At 33.6% G+C, this 12,773-nt stretch overlaps 1 protein-coding gene across 1 annotated transcript in view; it reads right to left on the minus strand.

Moving 5' to 3' along the window:
- TMPRSS11D (transmembrane serine protease 11D) overlaps positions 1–12,478 on the minus strand; it is a 52,258-nt gene extending 39,780 nt beyond the window's left edge. Inside the window, exon 1 of the mRNA XM_074273017.1 lies at positions 12,370–12,478. Coding sequence (XP_074129118.1) covers positions 12,370–12,377 — 8 coding nt within the window. The 5' untranslated portion in view covers positions 12,378–12,478. The remainder of the gene's footprint in view (positions 1–12,369) is intronic.
- Positions 12,479–12,773: the final 295 nt, after the last annotated feature.

The raw sequence follows: 12,773 nt of genomic DNA on the forward strand, positions 1-12,773 counted from the left end.
TACTTTTTGAGGTTTTGTTCAAACCTATAATTTTCATGACAAAACAATCTCCAGTTAGAGAAACTTTCCATCAATACAAACCAGTAACTATTCTGCAAATTATAGCCTTTGAGTTAACTTGAGGCTAAGTACTTTGCTCATGGTCACAAGGCTAGTGTATGTGAGAGGCAATATTCAAATCAAATCTGGTTTTCCTGTTTCTGAGTTCCCTATCTTTTCTATCACACTGTCCCACAAATGCAAGGATTATTTCTTTTGTTTTGTTTTGTTTTGTTTTCTCTTGTTTTCTTTTTTTCTTTTCCTCCAAAAGATGAGGAAATTGAAGCTCAAAGAGCCACGCTAGTGATAAAGTTGGGATTCAGACTTTCCGATTATAAGTCTAGGACTAAAAAAGTCTAGGACCAAAAGTCGAGATCCTGTACAAACTAAGTAATCAGACTTTGAATAATTGGTAGTAAACTGTATTTTCAAATCTAAATAATAAAGACATTCAATGTCAAGATTAAGAATAATGGAGAACAGGATTAAATTGGAGATTTAAAAAAAGCCCAAAACTTTTGAGTCAGCATATTTTGTATCTTGGATGATCCTCTTATGCAAATCTCTTTAAAAACAACTTTGCTTCCAATTTGTCTTAATTCACTGAACCACGAAGCACATGACTCAGTTAACAGAGGGCAGGGTAGCTAAATTAGCTTAATCTCACAATTATACAAGCACATATGACTCTGATCTAAAATATAAAAATTCTCTTGATAACAAGGTTATTTACACATGAATTGTCAGGCTTTATTGATGGTAAAGGAGGAATCAAAAAAAGGAAAACAAAAGGAAAGGTATTAAGGACTTACTTGATAACTAAAAAGATAAAATGTCTACAAACTGGCCATCATGTTTTAGATTTGGTTGAGTGAATTTGATTTTTGTAAGAAAATATCTAACTTTTATGGCATGATAGGCAACCATTGATCTCAGGCAAAAGCACACTTGCACTTTAGCCCTTTCATTTTTTTTTTTTTTTTTTTTTTTACAGTTGTGATATGTTTAAGCTTTTCCACTTAATTATCATATCTCTAGGACAAAATTTCTTAAACTATGGGTGTGATCCCACCTGGAATAACAATGTGGGGATCATGAAATATTTGGCAACAATAAAAGGTTTTTGAATCAAATGACAAAATTTCATAATGAATCCATTGGCAGCACTTGCCAATGTTGCATCATGGAACTTGACTGCAGCTTTGGTTCTAAAGATAACATGCGTGCTTTATACTGTGCATGTGGGAATGCTGACAGAAATACCTTGGTTCACATTCCAGATGGGTTTGTGTAAAGATTTCTCAGATAAAAAGCAGTCATGAGTGATTCCCCTTGGAGTCAATCAATTGGGGAAGCTTCAGGGATGACAAATTTCACAAATTCAGCATTTATAAACTTTAAAAATAGCATTGATTTTACTTTTGCATAGCTGACCTAATAATAATTTTTCCCTCCAACATGACTGTGTTGGGAAAGTGCTTACTTCCTTCCATCACCAGCCAATCTGCCTGGCCTGAATGATGAGGGAAGGAGAAGGGAAATACCAGTAACCTTATAGAACCTGAGAGGAATCAAACAGAAAGGAAAATTGTAGAGGAAATTATGAGTGGGATACATGGGAATCTTCCATTTCTGGGACGTACTAACATTGACTGGAGGTACAATGTCCAAGAATTAAGGGAGAAAAGACATCAGACTGTAATATTCATATTGACCTAACCTGTGGCTGAGATCTACTTGGAGAATGAGAGGGTCAAGGTATTCCTGATCATGGACATGAATTAGAGCTATTTTAAAGAGAAGTACATTTATTTTGGGGTCTCTATTACTACATTAGAACAAGAAGCAGGAGTTTGGAGTTAGGTAGCAAGACAAGGAAATTGAGAACATTGGTACAATTCCTGTTACTGTGAGATCACCAATTGGAAAGCTGAAGAAAAGGTATCAAGCAGAAGTACAAAAATGTCAGATGCTACTACTTTTAAAAACTGAAGGACTGGCATCTATTGGAAAACTGTGAGCAAAGAAGCTATTGGAAGAACTAAGAAGCTACTATGGAGACTAATTGGCCATATGTTGAAAGTTTTATCAAGTTTGCCCCTATAAATTACTAAATTCATATAGGCCTTGGGGGAGAGTTGCTCATGGTGGAGTATCATTATTTTCTATGAGCTCTATTATGAACTCTTTTTTTGTTTTTTATTGTTTTGTTTAATTTTTGGTTTGGGGGTTTCTCTTTTTTTTTTTTTTTTTTTGATCCAGAAATGAACCTGCTTAAACGTGGGACCTTATAAGCCAATTTTCCACAGGGAGTTGGTGACAGTGCACTAGGCAGAGTCAGACAGAAAATTCCTGGGTAGTTTGGGTGGGGTAGAAAGCCAGAGAAGTGAGTAAGTCCTCAACATGTACACTTGTTCTTAACATTTTGTAAAAATCTCTGACTTAATAGTTATATGTATGTGGATATGTATACACACATATACATACACATAAATGTGTAGAAATAAAAGTGTGTAGACATGCTCATGTTTATGTGCATATACATGGACAATCTTGTTCATGTATGAATCTTGTGGGAACCATATATACATATATACATACAAGGTATAGTATGATTATGAAATAACAAGGCTATAAGATGGTGAAAAGCCTATAGATGATAGTTTTATAGGTTTAGAGTTGGAAGAGAAAGCTGTTAATCTCCCCTCTCATTTTACAGATAAAGAAATAAAGGCTAAAAGAGTTTCTATGACTTGCCCTGGGTCATGGAGGTATTTATTATCTGAGACAAGATTTGAGCTCATTTTCCTAATTCTAATCCCAGATCCCTATCTACAATGCTATCTGTGTGCTCAAAAACCATGTAATTATTTTCACAATTTTTATATCTCATATAATCACACATATATTAACAAATGTGAATTTGTAAAAGGTTTTAAAAGATATTAAGTAATGTCTAAAACCAAGATATATTTTAAAATTGTGTTTATTTTTTAAAATTACTACATCCTGGCTTTAATTCATGGGGGAGGGGGCAGTAGCAGTTTTGTTTTATTCTAAAATGGGCTTGTATCCAGCACTTCAGAGCCTTTATTGGTTGTTGCATTTCATCACAAGGTGGATGAGACAAAAGAGCATGAATTAATTAGTATAATTATCATTACTAAGAGAAAGCAGCTTAGTATGAGTTAGAGAGTCAGTAGAGTGTATTGGAAATGGAGTAGGGAGAGATGGCTAAAATCTCAATTTTGATACTAGTCCCTTTGAATACAGATAAGTGATTTACCCTGTCTGAGCCTGAGCAGGAGAGAAGGCAGGAAAAATCCATCTATACAAAGTGCTCCAGGAAGTAATAATACTTATATATATTTACCTTATAATTATTCTTTTTGAGGAAGATATTTTGCAATCTCTGAAGCACAGAACCAAAGTAGACAACTAAGATCATGCTAGTGATGATGATGCCAGACTTGTAGCATGTCCATATTATTTGTGTATAAGGTACATGGAAAGAATGCTGGGCCTGTTGGTGCTGACCGGCCTTGACAGTTCTTTCTCCATGGCCATTAATATTCAAGCTTCAGGATGCTCCCCAGTAATTGCTACCTAATTTCAAAATGATAGCTTTCATTCACTGGTTTAGGAAATTATTCTGTTCCCTTAGGCCTCATCAAACAGCTTCTATTAGCAAAGATCTTCAGATGGTGTTTCAATGCAAAGGTATTAAAAACAGTATTTAAAGGAATATAAAATATCATATCTTTATTCTTATTTCTCTCAATCCATACCCAAAAGGGATCCTCTCTGAAACATATCTGATGAGTAACTATTCAGACAGTCTGAATTCCTTTAGTGAGACTTCAAATCCTGACCATTCCACTGTGGGAAAGTGCTAATTGTTAGGGGGGGCAACTAGGTGATGCAGTGGATGGAACAGTTGGCCCTGGAATCAGGAAGAAGAGTTCAAATTTGGCTTCAGACATTTACAAGTGCTGTGATCCTCAGCAAGTCACTTAACCCTAGTTTGCTTTGGTTCCTTTATTTATAAAATGGACTGGAGAAGGAAATGACAAACCATTCTTGTATCTTTGCGAGGTCATTAAGATTTGGATACCATTGAAATGACTGAAATGGTTACAACAAAATCATTAGGAAGTTTCTCCTAACATCAATCCAAAATTTGTCTTTTTGTAGTTCGTTTCTTTGCTCTTGATTCTGCCCTCTGGGGTAAAACAAGTCTAATTCCTCATCCTCATAACAGTTCTTCAAGACAGCTGTTATCCCATTCTACTCCCCAAAAGACTCTCCTCTAAGGTAAAGAGACTCAGTTTCTTTAACCAATCCTCAAATTTAATAGAATTAACGCCTTACTCTCCCTCCCAGCTTTTTAATGTTCTTCTTAAACTATGGTGCCTGAAATTCTTTGCTGTAGTCCAAGAGTGTAGAGAGGAGGGTGAGAGAGAAGAGGAACTATCATCTTCATATTCAAGGGCTATATGTCTATTAATGCATCCAAGATCACATGGTCTTTTGGGGGTTTCCACATGACATTGATGACTCAATTTGAGCTTACAATTCTCTTTAAACCCCCCTCCTTTTTTCAGAATAACAGCCATGCTAAGGACTTATAAGTTTATAGTATAGTTTTAGTAGCTTTCTATTGAATGTAATTTATACTTTCAATCCATTTATGTTATATTATTTATTAGTACTGGTTTAAAATTTACTTTATATTTTGTTCTAGCTTGAAACAAACAAAAATAAACTATTGAGCTATTTTCCAGAATTCAGATTTTTCAACTGTCAGATCGTCATTTCTTCTCTCCTGAATAATGCCAAATTAATTTAGGTTTAATGGTCCCTGTGGTTTTTGTTTTATCAATATATTTTTGGAATCAAAGGTCCTCTAGACTAGCTTCATTTTTTTTACATTAATTTAATAAATATTTATTGAATACTTTCAATTTTCATGGCACCTTACTATTTTCTATGCAATATATAAAAACAGGGTAGAGTCTCTGTCCTAAAGGAGAAGAGAAAAAAGAAGCGGTCTATATGGAAACCCACAAAGTAAAACAATAAAGGCTATATAGAGCAAGCGCCATGAGGTAGGAGTTCAGATGAGGGAAGGATGCCATTTGGCTGGGGTGAGTGATGAAATGGCATTTGGACAAACTGTGTAGAATGGCAGAGGCATTTCATTTGGAGAAACAACATAAGCAAAAATGAGGTTTCTCAGAAGCCAAAAAAAGGGCAAAACATATTCACAGAACAATGATATTTTAAGTTAGTTACATCTTGTAGAAAGACATTTTGGGACATGCTTGTGTGGCTCTTTGAATCAGTTGTTACTTAATCACACAGAATTATGCAATCATAGAATAACATTGAATTTAAAATTGAATGGGACAGCAGAGATCCTAGTTTACACCTGATCACACTTGTCTAGGATACCCAAATGGTCATCCTAGTTCATGCCTGGAGATCTTAAGTGAAGGGAATACACTAACTCCCTTAATAGTCCATTTCATTTTGGGACTGCTCTAATAGTTATCAAATTACTCCTTGTATCAAGCCTAAATTTGCCTTTTATTGTGACTCTGGTGTTCCTCCTTTCTAGGCCCAAGAAAAACAAGTCTAATCACTTATCTCCATGAAAAGTCTCAGAATGCTAACATTTGACATCCTAGCTCTCCTCTTTTCCTCCTTTCCCCCACCGTCACATGGAAAGACTGTGATTGATAAATATATAGATATAGATAGATAGATAGATAGATAGATATAGATATATATATCTATATATAGATATATGGAACTTCTGCTTGGATTAGATAAGGCTTCCATGTTTTCTCTGATCTGAACTATATTCCCACAAATATTTGGGGACCAGAGATCTCTGTTCATTGGAGAATATCTCAAACTACAAATTCCAGGAGGTTAATGAGTCAGTTGAAAAACATTCATTGTGGGCCAAGCACTGTGCTAAACATTGGGGACACAAAAAGAGGGAAAAGATAATCTCTGATTTCAAAGAACTCACAATCTAATAGGGGAAGACAATAAGCAAACAAGTACTATGCAGGATACATAGGAAATAATTAACAGAAGGAAAGATGCTAAATTTAAGAGAAACTGGGGAAGGCTTCTGGTAAAAGGTGGGATTTTAGCTAGGAATCTTTTCATTCATAAGAAAAGAGAAATCTCTGGTGGTGTGGGAAATTCTGAAAAAAGTCATGGGGAGAAGTAGAAAGTTAGACTACAACAAGCAGAAAATTTTTGCTGTTATGCCCAGTTTTTGGCAAAAGTAGTGCTGGGGTGATGAGATTTGAGCTTTGGTTTGCTTTCGTTCTAACAAGTGAGAAACACCCAAATCCAAGAAGCTGTAAGCATCAACAGCAATTCCATAACACTGTCTGAGAAGCCCCTACATAAAACTAAAGAGTTGCTACTTTGGTAAAAATGAACAGGAAATTACTGCCTATAGACCGTGCTAATCTCCTAACTCCTCCAATACTTTGAGCTTCTTGCCCTCCTGCTTTATTAGAAATTGCAAACGCTATTTGGGAGGTAATGAATCTTCCTGAAAAAATAACTGTTTCTCTCTCTCTCCCCTTATGCAAAGATAAGACCAGAGAGGAAAGAAATTGAGCTAGAAAACTAGATCTTCAATGATGGACAGAAACAACTACACCCAGAGAAGGAACACTGGGAAGTGAATGTAAATGTTAGCACTACTGTCTATCTACCCAGGTTACTTATACCTTCGGAAGCTAATAATTAATGTGCAACAAGAAAATGGCATTTACACACATATATTGTATCTAGGTTATATTGTAACACATGTAAAATGTATGGGATTACCTGTCATGGGGGGGAGGTAGTGGAGATAATTTGGAAAAATGAATACAAGGGATAATGTTATTTAAAAAATTACTCATGCATATATAATGTCAAAAAAATTTATAAATAAAATTTAAAAAAAGGAAACTAGATCTTGGGAGAAATCATTTATAAGCATATAATGATACTTCCTAATTATTTTAATTTTCCTAGTATTCATCTTGTTTTTTTTAATCTTAAATAAGTGCCCCCCCTTTTTTTTTACTAATATCTTATGACATTCACTCTCTCACCTGTTTCTGTCTTTCTCTGTCTCTCTTTTTTTCTCTGTCTCTCTTTTTCTCTTCGTCTCTCTCTATGTACATATGTATGTTTAGCTCTTATCCCGCACACTTGAGAGGTGGGACTTCACTCTTACAAGAATCTCAATGTATAGGCCAACAAAGAACAAAGAAAGGCCTTTAGTCATATATGGTACACTTATTGTTAATAACCAGATTGAACCTTAAGATCATAATTCCCATTGCTCTTCAATATTGTTTCTGAATCTCGAGGCAAACATCTGTACTAATGACTACGTTTTGTCCCATTGTACAAGTCATAATGTAATGCTTTATGAATGTGATTGTTTATAATTACTTTGGGAAGTCATACATCTCAGGCAGAACGGGGATATTGCATAAGTTTTTCTTTTTTTGTTGTTTTTAATTTTGCTCAAATTCAGATTTAAGCATGGGATTGTAAATTAAATTCACATTTTAATTATTCTGAAATATATATGGGTGCTTAAATTAAATTGGGAGACTGAAATGGGAGGACATCCCATTTTCTTTTATGGGATGAAAAGAATCCTGGAAAAATGAAAATGTGATCTTAGAAATCTGACTTTGAGAAAAAATGAAGATGAGGTCATTTTTTTTTTTAAATTAAGTTTCCTTTCACTTTCACTCTACATAAAATTTTTGTTTTTGTTATAAACTCAAAAAACAACAACAGTAGTTGGGTTTGAGAGCTGTTATGTAGTACAATGGATAGAACACTGAACTTGGAATTAGGAAGACTTGAATTTGAATTCTTCCTGAAATGCTTAGTAATTTTGGGATGCCAAGTAAATCACTTAATCTCTTTATGCCTCAGTTTCTTCATCTGTAAAATAGAGACATTAGCAGTTTCTACTTCACAGGTTTATAGTGAAGATCAAATAAGTTAACATGTTAGTGTTTGTGAATCTTAAAGCACTCTATAAATTCTAGTTATCGTTATTGAAAATAAATAGCAAATTTGGAAAAATGAATAAAAAAAAAGAAAAGAAATAGCAATCATGATAATAATCTCTTATATTTATGAGTACTTTACAGTTTCAAGATACTATTTCATGTGGTATCCAATTTGATGTTCACAACAATTCTGTATGTAAAGAAGGAAAGGTATTAAGATTTCCATTTTGTCAACAAGAAAATGGATCCTTAGAATGATGTGATTGCTTGACTCCCAGTGCTAGAATCTACATATAGAATCTAAGTTTTCAGACCTGTTAGTATGGTGCTATTGCCATTAGAACATACTGGTAGAATAAAGGTACAACCATCTTATAAGCACAATTTTTAAAACTCAAATAAACAGCATTTGAATGGAAAAGGTAACCTACTACAGAGTTTTTCTAGTTTTTTTAAATTCAAAAAACAAGTGAATTTTCAGATATTAATTTATAATAGTATTTCATCCTTTCTGTTCCTCTGCCTTCTTCTTTCAAGTTAACTAAATTATCACACTTTCATCTTTCCACATTTTAGGTTTTTTAAAAATTTCAATTAACAATCTTTTCCTCTCTTCTATGACCTTGTGAAAAAAGAAAAACACTTGTAACAAATATGTACAGTCAAGCAAAGCAGATTTCTTCCATTGTTTATATCAAAAAAAGTATATCTTTTTCTATATTTTGAATTCATCACCTCTTTAGTTGGGTTTCTCAGTTTTTTTCTTCTAGTAGTTAGGCTACATTGTCTAAATTATTTTTAGTTATGAATTTGTTCTGTTTTTTGCTTATTTCTTCTTTGGGTAGAATGAAGGAGAAGAATGAACAGAGGTAAGGACAGGAGTGGGGGAGGACCAGGTGCTGTGACAACAAGTTGGTCATAACATTTTAAAAATGACTACAGCAATGGATCCCAATCTGTTCACTGAATTATTAAAATGGTTCTGTGAATCCAAATGTACATTAGATATTGTGATTTTATTTTACTGAATGACTGATTCTATTGATGCTGAAGATGTCCCAGAACTCCAGAAGCAGAAGACTTGATTTCAAATCTGGCCTCAGACACTTACTAGCTGCATGATCCTTTGGAAGTCACTTGTTTCCTCAATTGTCAAACGAACAAACAATAGCATCGACCTTCTTGGGCTTTTGTGAGGATAAATGAGATAATATTTTAAAAGTGCTTAGTACAGTACTTGGCAAATAGTAAGCAATATATCAATGTTTATCCCATTTCCTTTCCCTTCTACCTTCTTTTTCCACCTTCCACGTATAGAGTGAGAAAATCTCTACTCATGAAGATTTGCATCTACTCTTCAATTTCTAGTTCAGGAGCTGCTTGGGACATAGAGAAGTCAAGCAAATTTTCAAAAACAAGACTTTGAATCCAGGTTTTCATGACTCTAAGGTTGGTCACCCAATTACTGTGCAATGCTGCCTCTTGATTTTTGTGTCTAACATAAGACACAACTTTGTTCAATATCATAAATATGACCATCTCTCTAATTGAAGAATATATCTCATACATATGCTAATTGCTGTTTCTAAGGTATGTAGATTCTATTGTGATTAATAAAACAAAGGAACATAGGAATGGGAACTATGACTTCATTTAAATAGAGAACTCCCACAGTAAAGAAAATCCCTCATCCAATGTAGGTTGACATCTTCCCTGAATCCTCAGAGTTTTCTAAGGTTTAAAGAGGTTAAATAACTGTCCAGGCTCATATAGTCAGCATGGATCACAGTGGGACTTTGTCACAGGCTTTCTTTTGAGACCTGTTTTCTTTTATCCATTGGCACATGCAGCCTTCCAATACATATATATATAAATATATATATATATTTATATATATATGATATAAATAATATTATATATAAATATATAATATAATAAAAATAACAACTTGATTTAAAATCACGAATGAATTCATATGAGCTTTTTGTCACATGTATTTTTCCTATGTTAATATTGAAAACTATTTTGTAACAGAGGATTTAAGGTGATCTTTTGACTTATTTTAGGCAAGAATAGTTGAAGAATTAAATAAAGAAAATCTTCCTGCCCTATTCTATGCGAAATCTTTCTACACCCAGATTGAAAAGTTTGCCCAATGATTGAGTTTCATGATGGCTACTTAATTTTTATCAGTTAATAAGAAGTTATACATCCCTCTCCAAAAAAAAAACAAGCATGTGTAAAGTCAAGTATTTCCATTGAAGTCTATTTGCTATGTAGTTATGGACAGGTTACTTAGCCTTTCACTATCCCAGAGAACTTTGTGAAACTATAAATTATAGATTAATTGACTATTTGTTTAGGTCCTTCTCCTCAATCCACTCTCAGTTACAAAGAACTCATTGAAAGTAGAGATGTGTTTTTGTTGAGAATAAAAGAGGGGTTGAGGTAGAGAGGAGGTTGTACAAGGGAATATGAATCCCAAGGGTTTTTAGTGTGTACCATTAGTATATGAGATCTCATGGCTCTAGATTCTTTGTATCAATCCAAAGATGTTTAATTTTTATTGGCAAATGAAAGAGCTATCAATTGGGTTTTCAGTGCATGGCTTTTAAAAGTAAGAGATTCATAAAGTCAGATTTTGAAAGAATAAGTTGAAACTCAGAGTTGATTTTTTTTAAGCTTATGACTCATAATTATTCTCCCATACACTTTGGTTTCCTCTTGGTTGTGAAGAGAGAAAGGAAGAACACAGAATATTTTATATATAGAACACAGAGACTATTTTATGGTTAGCCTTGTCAAGACATACAAAAGACGTAGGTCTGACATATAAAATGCTTTTTGCTCGGTTACTTTGAAATTTTCTTCAAACTAAATTCTGAACTATACCAAAGTAAGAGAATATCCTATTTCCTTTCCCTAAACTCAACCTACTCAAATAAAAGTATAGAGCCTATGAATATCCCTGGGTATTATGTGTGTGTGTGTATATCTATCTATCTATCTATCTATCTATCTATCTATCTATCTATCTATCTATCTATCTATCTGTGTGTTTGTACACACATACACTTGTATGTAATTATGTACTGGAGTCTTTTGAAATGTCTTAAATCATTTGGATCCTACAACAAGAAAAAGAAAAGGTAAAGGAATGGGAAAATGTTTAGGCATAATTTGGGATAAAAAGATAAGCATCATCTTTGGGAATTGTCAGTGGTTTGGGCCCTTCTCTAAATATAATCAAAACAGTTTTTTTCTCATTTGCTGCTAATGGAACATTCAGTTACTAGAACTGATTCAAATAAAGGCAGCAACATATAATAATTTTGCTCAATTGGATTTTTTCAATGAAATTGGTACAATACACTCACAAATGTTGTTAGACGATTTACTAAACGTGATATCCTTATTAAATGATTGACTTGATCCAAAAGAAAAACAAACAATGACTTGTACACTTGGATTTACATGCCCAAACACTCCCTATGCAATATTATATCTTCCAATACTCTTCATATTGTTCGGTATGTATTTTTTGATGAGGTTAACAAGTTCTTGTACTGAATTTAAACTCTTCTTTTGAAAGCATGGATTCAATATGATTCAACAACAAAAAAAGATAATAAAGTATCTCATATATACAAAGAACTGTGCCAGCTGTACACTTTAGAATGAGCTACCTATAATCCATTTCTTCATGGATTTTTTTTGATGATTTGATTTCATGATAATTTCATAATAAAAGCCCCCATTTAAGTTAAAAAGGAGAGGGTTTTTTTTGTATCAGTATCAAAAGTAAAGTTCAACAGTGGTTATTTTCTAAAATGTAATGATGATAGAATACTATCTGCTTAATTATAGAATCCTAAACCTTAAATCTGACATTTTAAACACATGGCTTTAAAAAAAAATCATTGGTTTGTATACCCAAGAATTTGGAGTAAAAGAGGCTAGGTGTGTATATAAAACAAATATCTGAAAAACACTGCTTTAATTAGGATTTTATCTCCCAAATGACAGAATATGTGGTCAGATTCATTCATTTTATGTTGGTAAAATTTCAAACAAAGAAATCCCTCACTCAGGTCTACACAGGTTTACAAAATATCAAACAACCAATGTCAATAATTTGAACATAAAATTAACAGAGTTATACATAGTTTGCATTTTGCAGAGAAATCTAAAATTCTTAAACATGCCCCCACTTTGCGCAACAGCATATTTGAAAGCAAAGCAACCCAAGTTTGAAAGGTAAAACTCCACTTACCTATACATTCTTTTTTTCTGAATGAAAAGAAGATTCGTCGGTCTCCCCACTGCTCTGAGATTTCTCTTCAAATGAATGTCATCTCTTGTATTAATTGTGATCTGTGTGCTGGCTGGGGATGAAGGAGGAAATCTTAGTCAATTAAAACATAACTTGTTTAGCAAGTCTAAAAGTATCAACTTTAACCAATGGCAAGGCTTAGTGAATGGACTCGGTAGACACAAGGGCTTTCGTAAACAAGTAAGAATTTCCTTGTTCTGGACAATTATGAATAAATGAAACAACAGGTGTCAACTCAGAGGGAAGATTCCTCTGTTATGTTTCAAGAATTACTACTTCTGATTCAGAAGCTGATGGATCATCACCCCATTGTCATGGCACCCTATTCAGTGCCCAAACAAATT

This window comes from Sminthopsis crassicaudata, chromosome 6 (genome assembly GCF_048593235.1).
Source record: "Sminthopsis crassicaudata isolate SCR6 chromosome 6, ASM4859323v1, whole genome shotgun sequence".
NCBI classification, from domain to species: domain Eukaryota; kingdom Metazoa; phylum Chordata; class Mammalia; order Dasyuromorphia; family Dasyuridae; genus Sminthopsis; species Sminthopsis crassicaudata.